Genomic DNA, 27,618 nt, shown 5'->3' with positions numbered 1-27,618 from the left:
TCTACTATCTATCCATTGAATTCTAATAGAAATAATGTGGTCTTATTTATTATTCATTATTCATTAGGTTGTGTACATTGGGTGCAAGCAGTAGGTTGGTGTAATAATATTGCCTGGAATGTAGGACCTTTAACTGCTCGTCAATATCAGCTGGCTATAGAACGTTATGAATGGAACAAATTACAATCCTTCAAATCGATAGTGCCAATGGTCCACCTATCTTGGAATTTAGCTAGGAACATTAAAGTATCGGATTTAAGGCTTTTCGAATTGATTAAAAATTGTCTCTTAAGGACAATGAGACAGTGTTGTTTAATATTAGAATTTGTAAAAAGCAAAGGCGTTGAAGTTCGATTTCATGGACGTGGAAAGAATGAAGCATCTCATTATTGTGGACAATGCGAGGTAAGAATTTCACTAAAAGCTTCTAAATCATGAGTTCCAGTTCATGAGATAGATACATTGTAAGTATATTTATTTGATTCTTTTGTTCTTTCTTTTGCAGATTGAAGTTTTTAATATTTTATTTATACGTGAACAAGAGAAACGTCATGTAGTTCATTGTATGGATTGTGCGCGCAAACAGGCACCTTCCTTGGATGGATTCGTTTGTTTGGAAGAATACAGAATGAGAGATTTGATGGACGTTTACGATGGATTTACTTTACACACGTCATTAAATGCTCCTTCGTTATCAGGACAGACTAACCAATCCTCCTGAGGTTACATGCAGCACAGATATTTGGACTTCTTAGGCACTTTACAGTGACTTTGATAGTACAATTTCTGTGTTTATATATACACTATATATATATATATACAATATAACTAATGTAATTATTAATAATGAATTTGTTAGTAATCACAACGTACCTGAGAGCTAAGAAAAGAAACTAAAAATAGTGACAACGACGACAACGATGATACATACATAAATATAAATATCAATAATCATGAACAAAATGGAAGATAATCTTTACCACGAATATAACTGTAATAGTTTTCTCTTTTTAATCTTTCTTTACTATATTTATAATTATAATAATAAGAATAATAATAGAGTAATAGTAATAGTAATAGTAATAGTAATAGTAATAGGAATAGTAATAGTAATAGGAATAATAATAGTAGGTAATAATAACTTGAATAATCATGTTTGAAATTTGGAAAAATTTGCTAATTTTTTAATTGAATTTCTCTAAGCTCTCGGGTATTGGTTCTCTATTGTTAAATTTGATAAAAGACTGTTTTTAATAATAAATTAATTGAACGTATGTGTGAGGTTGGAGAGGAAAATCGATAACGAAGGAGCACGCGCTTGTATATTAGTTACCAAATTCAAATTTAGAATTAATAATGTTTAGTATAAACATCTGAGGGGTAAAGAGATAAAAATGGAAAAAGGATCTCCTCTTGCATTCTTATGAAATGTTCATGATAGCATACATAGTTGAAAATGATCGATTAAGTGATTTTCTCTTCGACCTTATATATAATTCATTCATTCATTCATTCATTTTGTTTTAATAGATCTCTCTCAATTTAGTGATAAAATGAATCAAATGAAAATGAGTTAATGGAATAATGAATTTGCATGAGAACATTTCACTGCCACAATGAACTTTATGTTGGAGTACAACGTTCTTATTTATTCTTATAGTTTGAATTCACATGTACTACTATTATTATTATTATTATTATTATTATTATTATTATTATACTTAGCCATTGTTAACTACTTTTAAATTGATTAGAATATTAATGTAATTGAAAGAAAAAAGAAAAAAAGAAAAAATGATAAAACTGTTTGAAAAATTGGTGGTACTACCTTGGTATGTTTGGTAGGTACCGTCAAGAAGAGAGAGATATAGAGAGAGAGAGAGAGAGAGAGAGAGAGATTATATTATTTTTATTTTCATCATTATTATGAATATTATTCAATTGATTTAGATGAAATCATTCTTGTGGTATTTTTAACCACTTTAATGTTCTAATCTTGACTGCCTGGAATATTATGATAACTTATATATTATTTATGTCCGAATATACGTCGAGAGTTGAATTGTTTTCTTCATTGAAATGTTTCAAAGAGTGTGGTCCACATAAAGTGTTATAAAGTTTTGAGAGAAAGTTTAAGTTTCTTTTTCCTAACAACAGTTTATTATAATTTGTCACGTTGCTAATGTAAACATGCAAGATTTGAAGTGCTTGACTAAGTGTTCATTATAAACTCGTAATTAATGAATAAAAGGTTAATAATTAAGGTTAATAACATTTAAGATGATTAAGATGCACAATTTATCATAAAAAATGTATAACAGTTTTTTGCGGGCCACTCTTCATTGAAAAATTATTGAAAACAAAAAACTATTATAAGAGAGTGGTGGCATTGTATAAATGGAGAAAAAACTCTCATTCATTTTTACAGTTACTTACTAACGTCTAATGATAATATCATTGCAAATGAAGGAGTTTATTAATATAGAAAACACGTACCTTCTTCTTCACAATCTCGTCAATTCATAGCGGCGGTTTTTTTTCTTTTTTAATTGAGTGCATCCGTACGTGCCAGAAATAAATAAATAAATGAATAAATAAATAAATAAAGAAAGAAAGAAAGGAAGAAGAAAATACTTATGTAATTATAAGCAATTGACAAATTCGTCGAAACTGTATTTTGTATTTTTCACGAAAATATGAGAAACAAAGTGAATTTCAAATGAAAAGAACTCATGAAAATAAGGAAGATGGACAGAGAAAGAGGTGTTTGGTGTCGATCATAAACAAAATAATATAAACAATGTATTTTTAAAATAATAGAAACGCTAGTCCACCGTGAAAAAGAAAGAGAATAGTAGAAAACAAAAAAAAAACAAAAAAAAAATAACATCTCTTTACAAATGTCACTTTTATACGCATCGACCAGATTTAAACTAAACTAATATTCATATAAACGAACGCTATAGAGGATTTTGGTCAAATAAATATATCAAGATTTTGGTTTTTTCTTCTTCTTTTTTCGTTTTTCTTTTGGCAAACAATTAATGCTATAGTTGTGTGTATAATAAAATCATTTGTATTGCTTATATTTCAATGAAATACCGAAAAACTTTGATCTCAAGCAATAATAATATATTGGCTGTTGTTAATAGAAAATCATTGTATCGGCAATTTTAGTAACACTTTGATTATTGTTTATTAGGAATGATATCTCTTTCCATATATATATATATATTTAATATGAAAACTAGAGATATATAAAAGAACAGAAAAAGAAAAGCAAACTACAATCGATTGTTTTTACTGCTTTTAAAAATGCTCTAATTCCGAATGAAGATTCATATATACATTGTATTCTTCTTCTTCTTTTTTATTTTTATTATTATTATTATTATCGTTGTCATTGTTTAATTATATTGCAAATGTCTCAGAAGCAAGTGATATAAAATTTGGACATAAAAAATATGTTGGATATTTATTTAGCATATATTTCTATCATAAAATTGAATTATTTTAATTTGAAATTATTTTTATAATAGTTGTGTTTTTGTTTTTTTTTTTTTGGTATTATTGGCTAGAATTTCATGTGATACGCTACAGTTTTTCAGTGTCAGTAATTCGGATGAATATTTTTCCCAATATATATATATATATATTCGGAGAGACTACGTGATGATATCTTTGTTTTTGAAAAATCGCTTCGAATGTTTCTTTTTTCTTAGCTTGTTCTGGCTATTAACACAGCTAGAATTGTATTCAAAATTAGTAATGAATACAAGAGAATAACTCATTGACTCGAATAGAAATATACCATAATTAAAATTTGATACTACTCGGATTACATTTTTTAAATAATTATAAAATACACGCGTATATTGTATAAGTTTTCCAATGAAATATTTGACAAGAAAAAATCGTAGGTACACATATATATATATATATATATATATATATTCATACATATACAATAATTCCACGATTTACGTGAGTAAATTGGTTTGAAATAAGAATCCGTTCCACATTCTTAAATATGTATAGATAATGAGATAAATAACCCTAGGGTATCCCTGAATTCCGCGTAAATGGTGGGATTACTGTTTGTACACCTCACGAATAATTTGAAAACTTAAATTATGAAATACCTTGCACGTGACTGTAATGATGGTCATCGTCATCTCGCTGTGTACAGATCATCCAAAAGATTTGTATTTTGATATCAAGAAAATATCCTTAGAGAATATCTCATTGGTTTTGTAAAGCTTGCCATTCAAAACAAAAATAATAATAATAATCACGAATACATTATATGATTGATGAAACAAAATATTTCCAAATGTTTAACAAATGAAACAAAAGAAAAAGAAACTTTTTTACTAAAATCATCTTACAAGATATTCTGATAGAGCTTTGAATTCCATTGTACGTATAAAAAGATTAGATAGTTATGAGAGAACAAAAATGACAAAACAAAATAAAAAGGATAATTATGAAAGAGTGAATAGAGAGAGACATACAAAAAAACAAACAAACAAACAAATAAATAAATAAAAAAAAAAAAAAAAAAAAAAAAGAAAGAAAATATTTTCGCTACAACCGTGTACAAAAGTTTAAGTTTTACACCAACATAAATAAAAGTAACAATGTGAAAACCGACTTGCATATAAAAATTTATTTTTTCTCTATGAGCAAAAAAGATATAAAAACGTAAAACGATATTTTCTAATTCATCTCTGTGTAATACAAACAAAGAAAAAGAAAAATAGGCGGAAAAGAAGAAAAAAAAAATAAACACGCAGAACCATATAATACATATAAGCGAATATGTGTGAGAACTATGTTTTAAACTGTATGAGAGAACGATTCACTGCCAAATTGTGATAAAGAGAGAAAGAGAGAGAGAGAGAGAGAGAGAGAGAGAGAAATATTCCCACCTAAGAGCAGCAGGAGTGTTTTCTTAACTTCTGATTAGCATTGAAAAAAAACCACTACGATGTGTTTCCTCTTAATCTTTATACATAGTTACCGTGAATTCTGTGCACCCAAACAGTAGTAGTCAATCTATAAACCTAAACTTAAGAATATAGAAAAAGGAAGAGAAAATAATTATAATAAACGTAAATAAATTTAAAAAAGAAATATATAAGAGTACATAAATTACACATAGTTTTGACCAATGCAGTTAGAAATAAAGGAAACTACTCCCTTATTAATAAGCATGTAGCATTTTAAACAAAATTAAGAGAAAATGGATTGATATTTTTAAACAGGCACGTGTTTTACTGTTTAAAAGTTATAGGTAAAGAAAATAAAAGATGACAGGGGTGAAAAGAATGAGTGGAAACATCCAACTGCTATTAGCAGCGCCCTTCTAAATTGTATTTTTACGTGTACAGTGCCTTTATATATTAAACAAAGACACATTTACACACACACACGCGCACACACACACGCACACACACACACACACACACACACACACACGAAACTTCGAAGAAAGATAAATTTGACCCTTCGAGATATCGTCCATTGTTTTCTTTTTTTCCTTTGTGAAGATTGTGCAAAAAATGACTAATTATATATTAACAGTTTTGATATATTATTAGTGTATAATAATGATCAATAAAATAATAATAAAAGAAACAATGTCGATTTGTCGAGTGGTCAAATAATATTGCGAGGTCCCTCCTAAGTGTCGTGACGACGTTCTCTTCTATAATATAATTAGTTTTTAAATTGTAATATTAATTATTGATACACACTACAGCTCTGTAAGTAGATTATTATTAAAGAAAAATAATGTAAAAGTGTACAGTGGAATCCAAATGATCTTTTAATAATAATGAAAGATCATTTATCGTAGTTAGCCTTGATCATGTCTTTACAATTATTATTATTATATTATTTTTATTTCTATTATCATGTTATTATTTAAGGATTGATGATGATTATTATTATAATTATTATTATTATTATTATTATTATTATTATTATCGTAACCATGATTATTATTATTATTATTATTATTATTATTACTATTAATATTTCATTGTCCATTATTGTCATCATTGCCAACCATCATTGTCACCGTCATTATCATTATTACTATTACAATTATAATTTTCGTGTTTACGATAACAATGTAATATACATTTATGGAGAATTTGTTTATCTGTACATTTGAAATTGTAAACAACGCTAGCCTTTAATTTAAAAGAGAAAAATCAGAATTTTTATTGATTGTACACCCCCACCCAATAAAAACTTTTTCTTTTTTTTTAATAATTTCAACTCACCTGAGGGAGGAAAATTATATATATATATATATATATATATATATATGTATATATATAATTGCTTTTTCATTGGAGAAACAGATATATGTTTATTGAAGAAATACCACAACTCGTAACGCGATCTGGGGTATAAATGTAAATCTTTTTTTTGTAAATGTTTCAACAAAAGAGATATAATGCACGATAATTTTTGGATTTTTAACAACAGGTCAGCCGTGCTAAATTCGACCTTATTTATGTACATATGATTTGTAAAACTGTTTAAGTTCTTCTCAAAGCTCTCATTTGCTTACGACGAGCCTGCACTACACCGTAAACAACAGCAGCCAAACTTCGGCAAGTACTTCTATGTCTGGTTGTAGTCTCTTGATTTAACGTTCCTTTTCCAAGAACAAAGTATGTTTCCATAGTACCTTTACCTTTTACCTCGATTAATCCACGTTTTTGTGTTTGATATCCTCTCGATTCCAAAAACTACAATTAATAGAAGATTTTCGACGATCGATTTATCTTTCTATAGAATGTATTATTATTAACCATTGTTAATCATTGTTAAATGAAACTAAACAAATTAATTACCCTTGCAATTTCTTGAGGAACTTGTATCTTTCCCATAACTCCGGTCGAGTCCATGCGAGATGCCTCGTTAACCGTATTACCCCAAATATCAAATACTGGCTTCCTTGCCCCAATAACTCCCCCTACCAATGGTCCACAACTGATACCAACTCTCAGATCAAAGTTATTAAATGAGTGAACGTTCACGTCCTCTAAACGAAGTCTCATTGCAACTGCATAATCTACCAATCTACACAAATGTTCCATATCGTCTTTATTCTTCTCCTAAAGAAAATATTTCATCGTTAATAATCGTTGTAAATGAATATATTTACATAGAAAATATTTATTGAAAAAGAAAATCTTACATTTTGTGTCGGATTCAAACCGGACGCTGCCATATAAGTTGCACCAACAGTTTTGATTTTTTCAATACAATGAAAACGATTTTCATCGAGAAGTTCATCAAAATCAGCTAAATACACATGTATATACGTATTATTAATTATAATACACAACGCTTTACATATATATATATATATATATATATATATATATTTGAATGATCCCTCACACAAACTCACCAATAATTTCATTCAACAGACGTATACATTCCATTCCCTTGTTAACATCTTCCGAATAAAATTCGGTAAAGTTTGGTACGCTGGCAAACATAACGCCAACTTTGTCGCGTGATTGAGAATATAGTTCCTAAAAATATATTTACAATCAAAATAATCTCATTTAATTTTAATTAATCTAATTAATTAGACGTATTTACCTCCGGAGCACGATCTTGAGTTAAAAAATGATGAGCTACATGATCGGGTAAAATATTCTTCAGTAATTGCATGTTATTATGACGGGATTCTATCATATCACCGAGTTCTCTTTCAGCTTGCTGCTTCCAAAGGAAATCCAATCGAGATGTTACTTCTACCAATCGTCCATGATAAGTTACCATTACGAGAAATACTACTAGGAAGACCAACATTTGTGCAGAGAGCGGTATTGATGTACTGATTAATATGTAACAATATGTCAAATATTGGATATATACACTTGGGTTATCTTAAATGAAACTTTTCAACGAAATAATGAAAAACTCACGTATTGTTATGATCGGGTCCATCGGAAAATAAATCCTTATAGACAACGAGTATCAATACAGCATAAACCAAGACAATAGCCGTAGCTAAAGCTGTTTTAACTAAATAATATAATTTCAGAGCCGATGCTAATGCAATGAGACATAGAATCCAAGTAAAAACGATGTATTCAGAACGAATGCAGCTGGAGGAGTTGTCAATATAATCTTCGTGAACATTTGTATAGGGAAATTGTTGGTTATGCATAGGATCTTCAGGGATCGAAAGAATTTTCCTTAAGATCATATCATCATCGGCACGTTTACGAGCAAATCTTCGATAATGTCTTCGAAGTCCAGGAACATAATGTTGCTCATATTTATAAAACCTGAAGAATTCTTTTCTATTATGACCTTGGCTCGAGCTTGTTTTACCATTGAAAAGCCTAGTTAATTTGACTTTAATATCGCCAGAGTCATGAGTTACCGTTCGATTGTCAGCCACTTGGGTAGACTCGTCTTGAAGCGCTGCTTCTAAAAACGTTAAAATAAATTTGTCAAGGCCAACCGTTGTTGTTGTTGTTGTTGTTGTTTTTGTTGTTGTTGATATTGTCGATCCTGGTTGTTCCGTTGTAGCAGTTGTTAATTGCTGTTGTTCGAGTACCAATACTTCTGGATGTTGTCTAGTTTGTATAGGGCACACTGTCACTCCTACTATCGATGTCAGTGCCATCAGGCTGATAATTCCGCATATAAAAATTGTACGATGTCGTTTATTATGAACTAACATAGAAGAAGCATGTTGAAGGTATAATGGCATCCCTTTGAACTCTTCGGCCATAACTAGTACCGATGATGCCATCAAAATGGCTGTTGTAGTTAGTAGGCAGATCAGCAAGATTATGCAACTAACATGAACATATTCAATTTGTATGATCAAATATGAGCTCATGTATATATAGATATAGATATAGATATAAGCGAATTTTCTTAGTCTTTCTATTTATATTAATCAATTAATTATAGATTGTTTGTAGACTTACGTTGGTAAAATGATGGCCTGACAGATAGCGATGAAGAGCCAAATTACGAAACAACATATCATGTTTGATTTGAACATGTCCTCTCGCAGTTGCCCAAACTGTTTCAATAACAACGAATACAACAATATTACTTTAGTTTGCCACGTTTAGATAAATATTCAAAGAAAATCAAACAGATGAAGTAACCTTAGTTTCAAGACTCTCGTCGTTGTAACGTAAAGTCCAAGCATTTATATTGGCTGACCTCATTCTTTTATTGCTTGCAGTTTCTTTTTCAGTAGCAGCCTTAGTACTTTTAGCAACACCATTCTCATCTTCCAAGTATTCTGATTCCAAGTTACTGATAGACGTAGCATTGTTCAACTACAATAATACAATATGAAATGATATTAACAGAAAGAGAAAAATATGACCTGAACCTAAAATGGTTGACAAAGACAAATGATATAAACATTTTCAAATGGTATTTCAGGTGTCCAGTCAACCGCAGCGTCTTCGTCTTGTGAAGTATTAGGGTTATTGCTGTTACTCGACAATGGGTTACCAATTTTGAAACTTCTCTTCCCTTTATTATGCCCATCCTCTTCATTCCAAATTTTTGGACGCGAGGAATATCTTCTTCTCGATTTTTGAGGTTCTATTTGTTTAATTAAATATGTTTCAACGTTTCTCTCCTTCAAATAATTATCCCTCTCTACGCCATTGCCCGGCTCAACTTCGTAAACATCGTCTAAACACTTCAATGTGTCCACCGATATATGTACTCTCCTAATAAATACGCAATAAAGAGACATTAAGAAGAACAAAGGTAAGTGTATAAAAACTAACTAACTTTTGGATTAGTGCTATTTACCCTGGTATGCCACCGCTTTCCAAATGATTGGCTAAAGTTACGTCGTACGACCAAACATCAAACTGCCATTTTCTCAGTCCTAAAACTCCGCACAATACCGAACCACTATGAATACCTATTCTCATGTTTAAATCTACCTGTTGAAAAGAAAAGTATTCAGCATTATTGATTGATCAGCAATCACCAAGACAGAATGAAGAAAGAAAATGAAATGTACGATACCTTGGTCGTGTATCGTACATCACGAATGGCTTTGATCATATACAAGCCCATTTCGACGCAACAATGAGCATGATCGCTTCTAGCTGTTGGTAACCCGGACACGCAATAATAGCAATCTCCAAGAAGTTTTATACGAAGACAATGATTCTCCGATGAGAGTTTATCGAAACGTGCAAATAGATCGTTCAAAACCTTTACTAATTCTTGAGCACTGCATTGGCTAGCTAATGCTAAATAGACAATATATACATGATTTCATTTATTTATAAGAAATTTATTCAAACAAATTGATAACAAATCGTACCAGTGAATCCTTTGATATCGGCAAAAAGAATGCTAACGTTTTCGTAACGATGAATATAAATTCTATGAAATTGATTGGGCGTGAAAGATATTGTACCTCCCCTAGCTGTTTCACGAGCAATATCGCTTATCATTTCTTTCGCTACAAAATCTGGCAAAACTGAAAATAAATAAATCTACATATATTTAAGAATCAGTTTCTATGTCATAGATAGATGCCTGCATAATTTGCTTCAAGTCGTCCTTTGCTTTGCTTTGCTTTGCTTTGCTTTGCTTTGCTTTGCTTTGCTTGACTTTGTTCTTCCTCTTTCTTTTTTGTATCAATGAAGTAAAAAGATGAACATGAAGTAATCAAACATATATTGACGTATATCAACAAAACGATGCTTGCGAACGTTGGGATGGATAATCTGTCGAGCAATCGACCGAAAGTGTCTAGTGACCCTTTTAAACGCTCAACTGAACATTAAGTTACACGCACTAGCGAGCTTCGCGGTCGCCTCATAGCTACCACGTTTATATCGCGTTATGTATTATTTATATCCCTCTATGTATGTAACATAAAAAAAGATATAATATTTAATACAGATTATTGAGACCGGTCACGAGTAGATTTGCCGTTAGACTACTCGTGTTTGCTTATAAATATATGCATGTAATTTATGTAATTATTAAAATGAACAACATTATTTTTATCCCTATTAAGATATTTTTTGTTTTTCTTTGAAAAGATATACTTATAACTTGACTTTTATATGAATCTTATCGATGAAAAAAGATCGGTAATACTTGTCTTCTATAATAGATGGCCTAAACAAAGATTCAATTGCTTGAAATATTATTTATAATAATCAATGGTCTTCTCACCAGAAAGTAACAGTTTTTCCTGTCTGTTATTTTCATTCTGAGTTCGCTGTCTAGTTTCCATCGAACGATGAGTTTCTAAGAATGCTTGTCTTTGACCTCTGTCCGTCAAATATTTCGTATACATTCCTGCGAGATTGACAGCAAGATAAAGGAGTACATTGGTTGTTAGCATACGTACGATACACGTTACATCCTGTAACTATATTCATTAGATGAAGATTTAAATATATATATAGTTTATAGGGTATATAGTTTATAGGGTATATAGTTTATAGGGGATATCGTGGTATTAGATAATCAATATTGACAATAATGATTATAATAATCTCTTACATATGTGGTATCGTGCAATAAACTAATACCAGCCATCGCCATGTGTGTAAAGGCTGTACCATAACCAGCAAGGACGCACCATCTCAAAGGAAGAGGTAACATAGCATAAGGTGCATAAACTACAAATAAGATGTACCACATCAAGCGTTGTTGCGACGAAAAGTTTAGTCCAGCTCCAATAAAACCTGTCAAGGGAATAAACAAAAATAAGCGACGAGAAAAAAATAAACAAAATTGGATCTTGACATGCTCCAATTAGATATTTTCTTAACATTCTATTAAAGGCGGTAGTTAAAACGTAAAAGTGTCGATCGATGATGAAGCTAGAAAGAGAATGAGAGAGAATGGGAGAGAATGAGAGAGGAGAAAGAAAGAGAGACGCGAAAATACAGAGTTTGGTCGCTTTAATACCTTCTTTCCACGGTCGAACGAACATTCGTTCGATTCGCTAAACTGACTCGATACTTCGAGTCATTGGAGCAAAGCTTTGCCACGACGAACAAAAATATTGAATCAATCGATATCAGGGATGATGATATTACAGAGTTACTCTCTATAGATCCACTCTCTGATGTACACGTTAGAACTGAAAATATATATATATATAGAGGGAGAGAATGAGAGAGAGATAGAGAGAGATAGAGAGAGATAGAGAGAGAGAGAGAGAGAGAGAGAGAGAGAGAGAAAGGGAGAGAGAGAGAGAGAGATGTTTAATAAATAAATAAATATAAACGGGGTGTGCGCGCGAATACGTTCAAAGAAAAATAATTACAAATTCAATAGAGTAATAGAATAACCTTGCGAATTGATTAATAACCAGGTAAATATCGAGGCCCAGTATAAATAATTGTTCGAAAAACATCTCCACCATCCTAGAATGCAGACCATAAGATTAGCAGCTATACAACACGATGCCCATGATAACGATTCAATGAGACCACCGCTGTTCTTTTCTCTTCTCCAAAGCCAGATAGAAACTAAAGCGATCTGTAGGCAAAATATATTGATTCATTTTATTCTTTAATGAAATTTCTTCTGTTCAATGTATACCTATATATTTATGAAAACACATAGGAACGATATTGTATGAAGGTACGTTAAAGAGTCATTAAAAATCCTATCGGTGTACGTTCATACAATCATCATCCTGTATTAATGGAAATAAAAAACAAAATAAAATCAAATTATTTATTTTTCACCTTTAGTCCAAGATCGACGATATTAAGCATGATTAATGCTTTTTGTCGTTGTCGATTTGAGTAATGAAGATACGAGGTCTCCAATTGTTTACTGTGAAAGTTGTTGGTCAACGAAGGACAGAATATCCCCTTATAGAGCACCCCTTTCTTGAAGACATCTAAAAATATCAATCTTTTTATGTCTCTTTATATAGAACGTCGGAATATATTGGAGTAATCTAACATGCTACACGCAAGTAGTCGTTCTTCTTCTTCTTCTTCTCTTCTTCTTCTTCTTCTTCTTCTTGGATAATATTATTACATGAACATATTATAGCAAAATTTGCTAGGAATAAAATAAAAAGGGCAATATAAAATTTTTATTAGAGATAATATTTGTGATAGTAATTTTATTTTCATCGTCTACCTCGATGAATTTGAGCTTCATCTTCGGGCACAGCAGCTTCAGCTAAAAGAGCTTCAGGATCCGTTGAGATTTGAGTTTCATCGTTGGTTGCGTCATCGTTGGTATCATCGCCCAATTCCGGTTCGTCGTTATCTAGTTTAGGAGTCTCCCAAGCAGCTAGTCCTTCCCTTCCTAATCTTTCAGAAGTCAACTTCTTCACTGCCTTGATCCATAGTTGTTTTCTCGGTGAAATAGCCAGTCTGTTAAGAAGGAAGGGTCATACCAAGAGACAATAATATAAATTGCTAATAACTTAATAATTAATTATAATAAAATTAAACTTACTCGTTGATGCCAGTGACATCGCTATCCAGCATCATGGTCCAAGTTTGTTCTGTAATCATTATCCCACCGATGATCCGCGAGACAAGTAATCGCTCACGTTGTAAGTGTGTAAGTATCCGGCATTGTCAGGCAAGTTAGGCCAAAACTGAATATGAGAGAAGGAAATGGTGTCGTAAAACCGATGATATGAAAATGAGAGAGAGAGAGAGAGAGAGAGAGCGCGTGAGAGAGAGCGTGAGAGAGAGCGTGAGAGAAAGAAAAAAAGAAAGAGAGAGCGTGAAAGAGAGAGAGAGAGAGAGAGAGAGAGAGAGAGAGAGAATAACAAAATAGATACAATTTAAAAAATTACATGCAAGGCGTTTGCGAAGTGACCTTTCGAACGTGTATGTGTGTAGTGTGTATGTGCACGCGCGCGCGCGTGTGTATGTGACGTGACATGAAGAAAGGATGCACGAAGGTAAAAATGTATAAACAAAATTTTAAATTAAAAATTAATAATACGTTGTTGATCGTCATCGTCATTGTCGTGTATACTTAATCTATTATAACAATTTTACCTATTTACTTATTTCTTTTTTTTTTTTTTTTTTTTTTTAAATCGATTCAAATATATATTATGAATTTCATTAAAATTCAAAATAGGCACACGAAAAGATATTCGAATAGATACACGGTAGAAAAAGATTTGCAAATCGTTTCTTCTAAAAAATAATAAAAAAAAAAAAAAAAAGGAGAAGAAGAAAACTGCCAAAAACTCAAATACGTTTGAAAGTACGTCAATTACGCGGGCAATCAAACCGTGCGTGCGATAAAAAAGGGAGAACAAAGTGACAAAGATAGAAATTAAATAAACGCAAAAGAAAAACAAAAAACAAAAAAAAATATAAAAGTATATTTATTAATAGCCCGTAGCCAAAAATAAAATATAAAAAATTAACGCGAGATAAGAAAATAAATTACCTACGTGTTAATCGACGCCGATTATTACCGATAGCGTACGATTGACGGAATAGACTGGCTCTTTTTGTTGACACCAAACTTAATCGTCATTGGAGCGGCGGCCAGCTTACCCTCTCTGCGAAAACTCAGAACTCTCAAACTCGCGCGCGCGAAAATAAATAAGTAAGATAGAAAGAGAACGAGAAAGAGAAAGAGAAAGAAAAAGAGAAAGAGAAAGAGGGACAAATGTAACTCGAGCAAGCGCGATAGAGAAAGAATATTTCCGACCGAGTTACGACATAATGCGCGCGCGCACGCGCGCCCTTTTACACTTTAATCTGAATCGTACGTCTCGCCGTTTAAATTATAAACGATCATGGCGCTAAGAATACAAATTTGTCACTTGTTACTTACACTTTGCTCAATCACTCCATTATAATGGAGACAATTCAGTACAACTAGGTTCTTTTTTTATTACCTTACTTTTGATTTTCTTTCTTCATTGTTCTTCTTCTTTTCTTCATACTGCGTTAATTCTTCTCATTTCTTTGGAAATTGTAATATACCTAGCGTTGTTTAAGAGGGTATTTTGTTTTTTGAAATGGGAGCATTTGATTGGTCTGACTTACGTAGTCTTCAAGTCGGAACATATTTGAAATTGTTCATATTATGTAGTCCATTCTTATTTAATGCCATAATTTATGAATATTAATAAATATCGTTAAATAACATTTAACATTAATCAATTAAATAATATTAAATATCATTTATATTAATTTTGTTAGTAAAATGAAACCTTAGACATTGCTGAACTACGTAGTAATTATTTACGCGGCATATTTGAATCCATTCTATTACTTGTGTATGTTTATATACGTATATATAGATAGATTTATAAAAAAGGATTTTTATAAATAAAGAACATTTGGGTAGAATATGTGTTTACTTTATTTGTATAAAGTTATTTTCTTTTTATTGGCACCTTTCATCGAGTTATCAAAAATAATATTACCATAAAACAACACACTAATCTATATTATACATTATTAATATAATAAAATAAAAATATATATTTTGTTTATAAAGAACTATATCATGTCCAATGTTAGAGATATATTTAGTTTAGACATTAGGATATAGTTCACATACACGCAGAGGAAAAAACAATAACACATTATGAATTATAGTCTAATCAAAAATACTGAACGATGAAAAAGGATTTTTTTTTTTTTTTTTTTTGTTATCATACTATTACGTATTGCGAAAATTTTAAGTAATATATAATATATATATATATATATATATATATATATACGACGTTCTTTAAAATATATTATTAACAACTAATAAGAATGTATTAATAATAATTATTGTATTAATTATATTTGTATGTGTATATATAATATATATACACATACATGTATAAATATATATATATTCTTACATTCTTATTGCAAAAATCATGTAGCTTGTAAATTGTTTAAATTGCTATTGTTACATTTAAAAGAACGTGTATAATGATACAAGTTGGCACTTTAAAGCCAATATCTCTATTGAATTAAAATATAAAAACGCAGCAGCAGACATTAATAAAATTTCGCAATCAATATAACAGCACCAACAAAATCATGAAAAATTGTAACAGGAAAAATAAAAAGAAAAAGCTAAATAAACATGTAATTATTTTGAAAATTAACAATAATATAATAAATGTATTCTATAATTTTTAGTATTAATTAAACAATATAAAATATATACACAGAATATTTGAGGTTTTTTCATAGAAATATTGCGAGTATAATATTGTACGCTCAAAAATAAGAAAAAAATGTTATATAAATATATAATATAACCTCAGACACCCTGTAGATAACTTGTATTCTCTGTATACATATGCAAAGCTAAGCTGATCACATAACATAAAAAATGTTTCAGGGAATAATTCACGTTATCTTAAACCTTTTGTTTTTTTTGTTTTTTTTTTTTTTTTTTAATATATTTTCTTATCTCTTTACTCTCTTTTTTACGAGTCGAGTGACTTTTTGTTATCGTCCCTCTGGAGTCAACAGCACACAGTTTCTGTGTCTTTTGTTTCTCAGGACAGAGCCACCCCCCAACCATATCACTAATCGTGCCGTAAATCAATCTCTTTAAAAGTATAAGAATAAATGAATCTGAAACATTTTTACTGTTGTTGTTGTTGTTGTTGTCAACGCACACATTAATTTTAAACTTATTAATTAAAATTAAACAAGAAAAAAATGGAATGATTAGAAACAACTTATTATATCTTTAGTCTTTTACAGGCCAAAAATTTCTTCATAGACTACAGAATTAATTCTATAAAAATCATAGCTGAATTAACAAGTACTTCAAAGTCTTCATCAATTTTTCTTTATCTTAACTTTTCAACAAAAGTATATAATTAGAGAGAAATGTTTAAGCACTATAGCATATTTAACATAATCATATATAAAGAAAAGATCTATTTTAAGGCATAATACCCAAAACAAAAAGATGAAAACAAAAATCAATACTAATAGCTTTTCTAGTTTTAAAAAACAAAAACCATCTTTCATTTTTTTTGCTCAAAAATGATATTATGCCCTAATAGATTCAGCAAACATACATACATATATATATATATATACGTATATTACCGTGAAAGACCAAAATTGGAGAATGTCAAAAGATTTACCTGATCGCTTGGTATATCGTCGTCGGTCTTTCACCGACGTACTTGGTATACGCGCGTGACATTTTACCATGTGAATCTTGACATTCTTCAATTTCGGTCTTTCACAGAAACATATATATATATATATATATATATATTGTATAAAAATATTTATACCGGATAATATATTCATTATTCTCTCTCTCTATCTCTCTCTCTCTCTCTCCTTCTCCCTATAAGAGAAATATTGAAAAATCTCGGAAAATATGTTAGATAAGAGAAAATAAAATTAGTTAAATATATACACTAAAAAGAAAAAGAAAGAAAAAAAAAAGAAGCATAAAATTATAAGAATGAAACATTACGAAAAAACACAACCATGTAAAATACTTTCCTAGTCATATATCTCTCTTCTTATCATTAAAATTATGAAATCTTTTAATAAATATTTTTTTTCTTTTTTAGATTTTTCTCCCTTCCTTCCTTCCTTCCTTCCTTCCTTCCTTCCTTCCTTCCTTCCTTCCTTCCTTCCTTCCTTCCTCTTTATATATATTTTTTATTTTTATTTTTATTTTTTTATCATTTTTTTTGAAATTTTTTGTATATTATTATTATTATTTTTGTTTCAATGTAGAAATGTATAATAACTTTTGGTATTACTATATCCTTATTTATTTTACTAGGATAATGAATTCAGTCTATAAATACAGCACGATTTTCCTGTACTAAAAGTTGATCAATGAAAATATCTTCTGATGTCTCTACGTCTATCAATTTTAGACCAAGTACAATTTCATGAGGATTTTTGTTGTCATCGCAAGTCGATTCAATGACTATAGATACAAAATCCTTTTCTACTACCAATTTTTGAAATCTTATGCAATCTTCCACCGACCAATCCTTGTTAATAGGCCTTATTCCTAATAATTGCAATAATTGTAATAATTGTAGATATGATTCAGTATGTTATGTCTATTTAAAAATGACGACTTACCAACTAGCTTGGCCTTTATCGCTTGATACGGTAATTCTAAAAACTGACTTTCCAAGGGTTGTAATTTGTCTAATGATAGTATGTATACGTCACCAAAATCACAGAAATATACAGTAACCATATTTTCATCGATAATATTCATAACGCTTGCTCTAGAAAATATCATCATTTGAATATAATTTTATATTTTGTAGATTTTGTAGATTTTGTAGATTTATTATACATTTACCTATACCAACTGCCATCTTTACATTTAGCTGCATAAAAATTGCCTTCTTTAATCGATTCAATCGTTGGATATAATCCTTGATAAGTCGAACAAACTTTTTGTAATTCGATCATCATTGCCTGCATTCATATTTTCATGAGTATAATACAAATACATATATGACATGAATCAATAGAGATGAAATAAATACCTCAAAAGATTGTTTGTTATCGAGCGGTTGAACGGTAAAATTTCCAGGATTGGCAGCCATTGTAACATGTACATCAAAAAATTCGCGAATTCCTGTAATCTTCGGAGGCTTTAATGTTTGTATAATATCGTCGTTTTCATTCGTTGCTACTCGAGACGTAATACGTTTTCTCAACTTTACATTGTTATTACCATCTCCAATAGTTCTACATTCAAATCATCATCATCATAATAATAAAAAAAAAAAGTAACGAATTTGTACATGTTTCAATAAATAAGATAATTCCTCATTTTTTCCTACCTTTCGAGTTCTTCGTAAAGTAAGGTAGTATGAATAGAAACAAGCATGTTATCAGGTTGAATGCGCTTGAACATTTCTACTAATGGTGTATTGACAGACGAATAATCAATCACCCTTATAAGAATCGGTTGACCCTGTGGAACAAGTTTCCTTAACCGAGAAACCATCTTCTCATTAAATTTTGATTTCTCAATATTATGGAGATGTACTTTAATAGCCTGAAAAATAAACACATTTACTCAATTATTTATAATATATTAATATAAAAATAATATAATAAAAATTAAAAAAAAAAGAAAAAATGTAACCTGTGCAGGAAAGTTAGTTAACAAATCAGAAAGAGATTTCAAATCCAATAAACTGGCTTTATTGACAATCACTGTTTCGCCGACATCAATTAAGAACATCTTAATTTGACCATTTGGATAAATATTCGCCACTTCTCCTCTATGCCAATTTCCATTGACGGATACAAGATATTTTCTCATTCTGTCGACAACAATAACTGTACTGGATTCCAAAATATCTTCAGTTAGTCCAGTTTGCATCATATGATTTATCGAACCAATTAAGTACTTCATTCCCTCTGTTTGCATCTGAATGTAAATATCGCCATTCTTTTCTACGTACGAGACCAAAACTTCTATAACTTGTTCTTTCTGAAAATAAATGTACAAATATATTAGAATAATCAACTTAAGAGAGAATTAAGTAAAAATGATCATTTACAACCTTTATTTGAGGTGAAGCTTTAATATCGTCTAATATCATATCACGTAGTTCATTATTTAAATTGATATCTTTTGGAGTAGATGTATCATAAAAGTTAACCGTTGCATATGGACCATCTTTATCAAAGCCACAATTTAACACTTCGACATAAAAAGTAAGGCCAAGTAAACGATTTTCAATATGAAATAAAGCAGTTTCGCAATCTCGGAAGTCTTCCAAACCACTTAAACAAACGCGCATTGCCTAAAAAAAAAAAAAAAAGGAACAAGAAATTACAACTAATAAATAGTTGTCTGTCTATATTTATATTTATATATATATTTATAGTTGATAGTTTTTATAGAATATTTTACTTGAGCCGGCAAGCTGCAAAACATTTTATCTAATATGTATAAATCGCTTAAGGAACGTTTAACAACATCGCCATGATCGATGAATGAGACAGTAACAAGACCGGCGGTAATACTGTCGACTTCTTCACAGCGAACTCTATGCCAAGAATCATCTTCGAATATTGCATAATAACCTCCTATCTCGACTGATTTAACAGGAGATTGGCTTCTACCATAATATTCCATCATATTAGATAACATAATATCAAATTTGTCCTGAAAATTGTCGAATAAAGTTCAAATAAGTCAATAATTGTAAAAATTTACAAATGATTGCTTAATTATTATTATCATTGTTATTATTATTATTAAAATTGTAATTAGTATTAAGCTCTTACGCTATAATTAGGACCACCAAGTCGAACATAAACATCAAGTGCACTCATGATATAACTAACGTATACGATCCAATACTGATCTTCTGGCAATTGCAATTGTCCTGGTATTATTGATTCTATCGGATTCAACAATATTTTATCTGATTTTGTTGAAATGGAATGGCATGCCTACAATTTAGAACAAATTTTTGACAAAAATGGAAAATCACCAATTGTTAATATACAAGAAATAAATAGAAATAATGCTGCTGTACCTCTTCCGTTTGAATCTTACATCGTTGTAAAATAATAGAATTATCAGCACCTTTCTCTAATGCAATCTCAGAGCATTCTTTAATGATGTTAAGCCAATGTGCAGGTAAACACTCTCCGTATTTTTGATTGTAATATGCAGGTATTTGATCTTTGAAAACTCCATTCATGTGAGTATTGACAATTTCTTTGACACGGTTTTGTATTAATTTTTTATCGACAGTTTCTGTGACGTTAGACAATGAACCAAATTTATCAATAAGATCCTTCAATGCTATTTTAGCTGCTAATTTTTGTGCTTCATCGTTGGAACTTGCATCGTGTGGATAATTACTATATCCGTACGATCCTATCTATACATGTGTATTAACGATATATTACTAAAAAGAATAATTTCATAATTAAGATATAGCGTACCTTGACATGAGCATATATAGCAGCCATTACCGTTGTTGGACTTTTAGCATCTGGTGGTAATATCCTGTATATAGGTTCGGGCAAATTAAAATTCTTTGCGCAAACACTTAATTGATGTCTTGGATCTTCTTTGAATACCAAAATTGATTTCAAAACTGTTTCTTTCTGATTAGTTTCTTGCACCTAAACATTAACAAATAAACATTAATTATAGATCATTTCTAATAAGACAAGTGTAATAATAAAAAGATATGGTGTTATATACTACATACGGAGATTGTTAATGGTTCTTCTGTGCTCGAAAATGATGATGTTTGTTTGTTTGCTATTAATTGGGCAGGAGATAATGGCGATAGTACTTCAGAATTACAAGGCGTTGATACATTATTACTTATAGGAGAATGGGATGATGGAATGTTTGAACTCATTATAAGCCTTCCGCTTATATTCGAAGACGATGATTTTTCATTATTACTAGCTCTTAAACCTTGTAAAAGACGTTCTTGCATTGCCTTTGTTTTACATGTTATCGCACTTTGAGAAGACTTGTCACCACCATTGCCATAGTTTTTATTCAAGTTATTGTTGTTACATTTATTAACATTTTGGTTAATTATCATTTGAATAGCATTTGATTTTCTATCCTTCAATTTCTACAAATATAAATGATTCATTTTAATCATTTAATAAATTTTTGAAAGAATATTATTATTATCAAGTACAGATATAAAGTGTTTACTTTGCTAGGAGAAGTAAATGATTCTGAAGTTGCTTGTAAATATCTGGGTCTTTCTAAAGAAGAAATAGATGATGCATATCCTGTCGGAACTTGCATCAGAGGTATGATCCTAAATAAATAATAAATCACATATTTTTTTCTCTCTTTTTTTTTTTTTTTTTTTTTTTTTTTTTTTTTTTTCATATATATAGAACTTATCATGATTTTGTAATTTATTCTATGATTAGAAAAAGTATATACTTTTCTTGTTTGTAACCAGCGTTATATCTGGTCGAATGTTTATTTAGCATGGAAGAATTTGCATTACGATTTCTCCCAGAGTTAATGACCCTCTTGGTTAAACGTGGAATTCGACGTGGCATTGAATTCTGATGGAAACTTTTCCGTGACTAAATAATACATAAAAAGATAATCAAAACATATCGTATCTTAGACGTAACTCTTATGTTATCGTATCAAATGAAAGCAACCTTTTTCCTAGTCTTCTGTCGTGATACTAGTTTAGAAAGATGACAAGACTTTTCATTAGGTAGAGCTTCTACATACGTTTTTCCATCTTTATTAGTTATTTTAATTCCAGCTATTGATCTTAAGAAAGCTTCCAAAGATTGATAACCAAGCTTGTGATATGGTATACTTTCGCCAATGATTATTTTGAAATCTTCTGTATTATTATAAAAGAAACCAAAAATCATTATGGCGTCAATTTGAAGAGATATATTTAAGTAAGTATGATATATTATACATTTTCCAACTTACGGTTTATTTCATTTATGGGTACACCTCCCTTAGAGGACAATAATACCGCTCGCAAATTTCCTACGACCTTATCATAATCCATTTTGAATGTTATATCAAATAATCTATAACTTTCCTCAAGTACAAATCTGTAAAAAGTATCTGTTAACGTTTCCTCTATGTGCTTAATAACATTAACATTAATTATGTACAATGATATATCGATGATATACCGATGATATACAAATTTATATGAATATTTATTTTCATTTGTTTTTTTTTTTGTTTTTTTTTTTGTTTTTTTTTCTGGTTTTTTTTTCACATACATATATGCATACGTATAATACGTGTCCATTAAGCGCGACCATACTTTACATTATAATTTTGAAAGAAAACAATATCTAACGAAATGCTTCATCTAACGAGATTTGGTAAACAACAAAATAAATGAAATACGTATTGAAAATATATCAATAAATTCGTTTGCGCATATTTGAATGGCACCTTTAATTAATAATCTGCACCAAACTCTTAAATATGTAGGCTACGTACAAATTATAATGTGTGACGTCGAAAATATTTCCAATCAAATATGCGACAAGAGAAATCAATTTCTTTTCATTAGTATATGTATATACAAGTACATATGTTAGGTAAAAGGTAAAAAAGTAAATCTTTAACAGAAAATTATTCGTAATTATTAAATTGTTTGATAATCTATATATTAGTCTATACATTACGACGACATAATCAAAGTCATTTCTTCTAAAAGATTTCAACCAATCATGCTTGAACTACTTAATTATAATGTTCGTATATATCGTATGTGTAGATTGAATTTATTATATATCTCTTAATGTCTAATTCCTGAAATATATTTTATTACGTAAAATGATTACTAACCGGCTTTATTCGATCCTTCATAAATGTATTATTTCACCTCGATGTAATTACTTAGTTATTCTAATATGTCCGGCGCTTTATGACAGTTAACCCACAATTACGTATATAATCGTTCACACATTTCCTTTTGATTGTAGTATTGTTTGTACCATACATACGATCGAAAATTATATTTGGGCTGTGTCACACTTTCACGATTGAAAGAAGCTCTAACCTATCATGCATCAAGTATAGAGTACCACGTGATCAATCGACCAACCACAATTTATATTTTAATTGCGATAACAAATTGCTCATAAGGCGCGTATTTTAAAAGTTTATTTGTTAATACAGCACTAGAAACGTTTAGTTTTTCTATTTTCTTATTTGAATGTAATACACACACACACACACACACACACACACACACACAGAGGACAGACATCATTTTTTCTTGAATACAAAATTTATCGTAATATAGATGAAGAATTTGTAGAAAAAACGAAAAAAAAGGTTTAACAGTAGGAAGTTTTATTTTTATTTGAAACTTTAATTGAAAATTATAAAGATTATTATACACGATCGTGATACATTTTTTAATAGAACACATTTAATTGAAAAAATAGGGAGATCGAATAAAAATCGAGTCGATTTCTACCATGAAAGAAAAATTTATTATCATAAAACTTGAAGAAAATCGTCTCGCGATCAATATTAGTTTTCAAATGTAACTTTGTTGTTCCTCGCCATTACATATAACAATCGCTTAAGCCATCATGAAGCATTTTTTAGAAGGAAATTTTTCAACTGAAGATTAATTGCAAAATGACAATAAAGAAAAAGAAGAAATAAAAAGAAGAAGAAGAAGAAGAAAAAAAAAAATAAAAGATAATTAAAATAATATAATAAAAATGACAGCTTCAATTAAATGGCGGTTTACTCTTTTTTCGAAGCAACAGCCTGCTTGGCTTGATGAGCCTGCAGTACTGCCACAGCCTCCTCAACCTTAGCTTTTAATGACTCATTATGCTCCAGCATATGAAGAAGTTCCGAATTATCGATCTCTAACAACATTCCTGTAATCTTCCCAGTGAGTTGCGGATACATGCATTGTATCAATGGGAACAAACGTTCTCCCAACATTTGTTTCTGCTCTTGTGGTTGAGCAGCTGCTAACATGGAGGCAGTCAATGGTTCTTGGCCTTGAATGTGAACTGCCTGTTGGACCGGAGCTTGAGCAGGAACTGCCATCGCTTGCGGAGGATTACGCATATTTGATGTGTATTTATAATTGGAAGGACGGCTCTGTGGAGAAACTCCTACTGCTTGCCCAGCCATAGAACGTCCTTGCATGTTTGCACTGCCTACTGTTTGTTGACCTACAATAATGCAAAATGATGATTTTATATTAATGAAATATTCTTTTCTCTTACTTACTTTCTTTCTTTCTTTTTTTCTTTCTCTTACTTAGTAGTTTTATAGAATATTTGAAATAAGTAGTTGGAAAGTAAACTCGATATACGTTTACGACGTTACCTGTAATTGGCCTGGCAGATATCGTATTGCGTATGGTACCAGGTTGAGCGGCAGGAGCTCGCGGAGCAGCTCTAAACGGTCCTTGCATGGCAGCGAAGCCAGAGCTACCGGTCTGTGCATTAGGTCTAACTTGATTAGGTTGCGCCGGCCAACGAGGTGTCGCACGAATCTGGGATATTTGTGCTGGACCATAGAATCTTTGAGGTTGAGGAATAGTTGGTAGATAATAACTGCCAGCGCCACCGGGTTGGAATATTTGGCCCATTTGTTGCATACGCATGTTAGCCATGCGTTGCATATATTGTGAAGCAAGATGAGCCTTGCGATCTTCTTTACGTTGTGCTAAAGCAACGTATAACGGTTTGGTACCTACTATACGACCGTTCATCTCTGTTACAGCCTTAGTTGCTTCTTCCGGGGCTGAAAAGCATACAAAACCAAAACCTTTGCTACGTCCTTCTTCCATCATAACTTTAGCAGAGGTAATGGTTCCAAACGGTGTAAATTCTTTTCTTAAACGTTCATCGTCGATGGTGTCATCCAAATTCTTAACGTAAAGATTAACACCTTGATAACGGTTTAACCGTTCTATCTTCATTTGTTCAAACTTTCTCTTTAATTCTTGTTGACGTTCCGCCTTCTTTTGCGCTCTACCTACATACATACATTTTCCTTCTGCCACTTCTTTTCCATTTAATTCTAAAACAGCCTGTTCAGCGGCATCAGGATCTTCAAAGGCGACAAAACCGAAACCTCGAGATTTCCCGTCATCCTTGTTCATCACTTTATGACTTATGATGGTCCCATATTTCTCAAACATTTCTTTCAACTTATCATCGGTCATGTCTTCTCCGAAATTCTTTACATAAACATTGGTAAAAAGTTTCGCTTTCTCTCCCAATTCTTTTTCGCGTTCTTTACGAGGGATAAATTTACCGACATACACCTAAAAAACGATGCAAGAAAAATATTCAACTTAATCCAATATCTAATGGAAGGTGCAAGGTGGAAGGTGCAAGGTGGAAGGTGCAAGGTGGAAGGTGATATTTACTATAATAAATAAAAATTACCTTCTTTCCATTTAACAGCATTCCGTTTACTTTGTCAATAGATTTATTAGCAGCTTCTTCTGTTTCAAAATGGACAAAGCCATATCCTTTAGATGCACCTGACTCGTCTTGAGCAACTTTGCAACTAAGAATATTACCGAAAGCAGAAAACGTATCATACATTGCTTTATTGTCAATGTTTTTATCTAAATTTTTAATAAAAACGTTCCCAACGCCAGATTTTCGAAGAGAAGGATCACGTTGGGACCACATTATCCTTATAGGCCGCCCTTTGATCATATCGAAGTTCATAGTGTCCAACGCGCGTTCGGCTACAATTCATTATACACATACAATTAATCATTATATCTAATCTTTTATTTATTTATTTATTTAATGAATAATATTGTAGAAAATAAATAGAATCATGCGCACGTGCTCAGCTACAATTCATTATGCATAATTTATTTATTTATTTAATGAATAATATTGTAGAAATAAATGAAATCATTAACACGTGCTCGGCTACAGTTCATCATATAATTGATAATAAAATCTAATCTTGTATTTATTTAATGTATCATCTTATATAAATAAATAGAAGCATACATTTACATTATAAAATGATTATAAAATGACAATAATAACGATTATTTGTGATAGAAAATGAATCATTGTAACAAAGTACAAATTTTTATGCATTCTTATGCATTGTTAAAAATATATAAATAAATATATATATATGTAGAAAAAGACGAGAAAATAAGTATTAAATAATATTAAATAGTATTTTCTTTGATCTTTTCGTTAAATAAGCAAATGATATATAAATATATCGAATAGACGGCATGAATCGTTCAATCGTCATCCATTATTCAAAGTATTGCGATATCCAATATGGTGGCTTTGCACAATGTATTGCACGTGCCATGAGCGCATAAATAAAGCATGGTAAGATGCTTGTAGGAAGTAAGAATTGCGTGCAATTTTGTCATGCTTAGGAATAATAATAATGAAATACTCACCATCAGCAGGTTGTTGAAAGTTGACATATGCGTAACCAAGAGATCGTCTCGTAATCATATCCCGACAAACACGAATGGAAAGTACGGGGCCAGCCGATGAAAACTTTTCAAAAAGCATTGCCTCGGTAATATCGGTGTGCAAATCTCCCACGTAAAGCGAAGCCATTGGATAATTGGGAGCTCCTGGATTCATTTTTATTTTTTACCTGGTCTTGCGGGCTTTGTAGACGAAGATTTCTCAACTTTTTGCTTTCCCTCGATTCTTTCAATATGGCTTGCCCTCGGACCACGTCGTTCTTCGTAAAGCAATTACTATTTTTTTCCACAATTTCTTTAAGTATCGCGGTTTTCAGCAACAGTTTTACGATTTTTTTGGTTGTATTTTTATAATTTTATATTTTTTTGGATTTTTTTTATAGGAGAGTTATTTCACGAATAGAATGGAAGTGGGTTGTGTGACCTATTTTGGAAAGGGACACAACCACACGTGAATAACACTCTAATGGTTAGTGAGGAAGAGGCGTTTAAAGTAGTTCCTCTTACGCTTAAATATCGGCCGCAGGATACACTCCGTGCACGAAAAACAGTCCCTCTGCAATGATTTGCGCGCCATCTTCAATTATTTTCTACGATAAACCTTTATTTATTTCTTTATATTTCAACAATATACAGTCTTTCTATTTATTTCTTTTTTCTCATTT

At 30.7% G+C, this 27,618-nt stretch overlaps 4 protein-coding genes across 8 annotated transcripts in view; 1 reads left to right on the top strand and 3 right to left on the bottom strand.

The window, feature by feature from the left end:
- The window catches only part of Utx (Utx histone demethylase), a 41,413-nt gene extending 35,585 nt beyond the window's left edge, over positions 1–5,828 (top strand). Inside the window, 2 exon segments of the mRNA XM_015332437.2 lie at positions 68–405; positions 506–5,828. Coding sequence (XP_015187923.2) covers positions 68–405; positions 506–721 — 554 coding nt within the window. The 3' untranslated portion in view covers positions 722–5,828.
- A 527-nt stretch (positions 5,829–6,355) lies between these two features.
- Positions 6,356–14,628, bottom strand: Adcy8 (adenylyl cyclase 78C). Of its 5 annotated transcripts, none has more exons than XM_089174294.1 (19): positions 14,449–14,628; positions 13,489–13,537; positions 13,165–13,403; positions 12,759–12,916; positions 12,357–12,546; positions 11,560–11,744; positions 11,227–11,425; positions 10,361–10,519; positions 10,057–10,286; positions 9,835–9,971; positions 9,434–9,749; positions 9,168–9,344; positions 8,982–9,079; positions 7,962–8,846; positions 7,633–7,870; positions 7,436–7,562; positions 7,220–7,326; positions 6,873–7,136; positions 6,356–6,767 (listed from the first exon to the last, which is right to left on the bottom strand). In XM_089174294.1, exons 2-19 carry the CDS (start codon positions 13,521–13,523, stop codon positions 6,555–6,557), a joined length of 3,957 nt encoding a protein of 1,318 aa, XP_089030420.1. In that variant the 5' UTR covers positions 13,524–13,537; positions 14,449–14,628; the 3' UTR covers positions 6,356–6,554. The 5 variants fall into 5 exon arrangements, with proteins under 5 accessions (XP_089030420.1, XP_089030419.1, XP_089030418.1 ...); XM_089174293.1 differs by having other exon boundaries at positions 14,453–14,628; XM_089174292.1 differs by having other exon boundaries at positions 13,489–13,633; positions 14,449–14,627.
- A 2,988-nt stretch (positions 14,629–17,616) lies between these two features.
- Positions 17,617–23,678, bottom strand: tapas (tudor domain-containing protein 7 tapas). Its single transcript, XM_015332436.2, has 17 exons — positions 23,329–23,678; positions 22,447–22,574; positions 22,158–22,351; positions 21,928–22,076; positions 21,688–21,796; positions 21,221–21,601; positions 20,949–21,131; positions 20,534–20,884; positions 20,280–20,447; positions 19,903–20,157; positions 19,550–19,792; positions 19,126–19,476; positions 18,818–19,035; positions 18,518–18,722; positions 18,328–18,446; positions 18,099–18,250; positions 17,617–18,024 (listed from the first exon to the last, which is right to left on the bottom strand). Exons 2-17 carry the CDS (start codon positions 22,526–22,528, stop codon positions 17,798–17,800), a joined length of 3,387 nt encoding a protein of 1,128 aa, XP_015187922.2. The 5' UTR covers positions 22,529–22,574; positions 23,329–23,678; the 3' UTR covers positions 17,617–17,797.
- Positions 23,679–23,821: 143 nt separating this feature from the next.
- Positions 23,822–27,435, bottom strand: pAbp (poly(A) binding protein). Its single transcript, XM_015332434.2, has 4 exons — positions 26,918–27,435; positions 25,914–26,224; positions 24,844–25,789; positions 23,822–24,686 (listed from the first exon to the last, which is right to left on the bottom strand). The coding sequence occupies exons 1-4, from the start codon at positions 27,108–27,110 to the stop codon at positions 24,244–24,246; spliced, it is 1,893 nt and encodes a 630-aa protein (XP_015187920.1). The 5' UTR covers positions 27,111–27,435; the 3' UTR covers positions 23,822–24,243.
- Positions 27,436–27,618: the final 183 nt, after the last annotated feature.

Source organism: Polistes dominula, unplaced genomic scaffold, assembly GCF_049000335.1.
Source record: "Polistes dominula isolate Pdom_NZ unplaced genomic scaffold, Pdom_raw_medaka contig_307, whole genome shotgun sequence".
Taxonomy (NCBI): Eukaryota; Metazoa; Arthropoda; class Insecta; order Hymenoptera; family Vespidae; genus Polistes; species Polistes dominula.
Note: the sequence above shows the minus strand (reverse complement) of the source record. Positions and strands in the feature narration are given on the sequence as shown.

Bases quoted from the DNA above. Each gene is read 5' to 3' on its own strand.
- Adcy8 (XM_089174292.1), bottom strand. From the start codon at position 13,547: ATGATTACAGAACAAACTTGGACCATGATGCTGGATAGCGATGTCACT. The intron at 9,750-9,834 runs GTAAATAGCACT...CGTATTTATTAG, and splicing joins GAAAGCGGTGGCATACCAGG to GAGAGTACATATATCGGTGG. The intron at 8,847-8,981 runs GTAAGTCTACAA...TGTTCATGTTAG, and splicing joins CAGGCCATCATTTTACCAAC to TTGCATAATCTTGCTGATCT.
- tapas (XM_015332436.2), bottom strand. From the start codon at position 22,528: ATGGATTATGATAAGGTCGTAGGAAATTTGCGAGCGGTATTATTGTCC. The intron at 20,158-20,279 runs GTAAGAGCTTAA...GACAATTTTCAG, and splicing joins TTGGTGGTCCTAATTATAGC to GACAAATTTGATATTATGTT. The intron at 19,036-19,125 runs GTTACATTTTTT...TTTATTTTTCAG, and splicing joins TAACTAACTTTCCTGCACAG to GCTATTAAAGTACATCTCCA.
- pAbp (XM_015332434.2), bottom strand. From the start codon at position 27,110: ATGAATCCAGGAGCTCCCAATTATCCAATGGCTTCGCTTTACGTGGGA. The intron at 26,225-26,917 runs GTGAGTATTTCA...AATGAATTGTAG, and splicing joins CTTTCAACAACCTGCTGATG to CCGAACGCGCGTTGGACACT. The intron at 24,687-24,843 runs GTAACGTCGTAA...GCATTATTGTAG, and splicing joins ATCTGCCAGGCCAATTACAG to GTCAACAAACAGTAGGCAGT.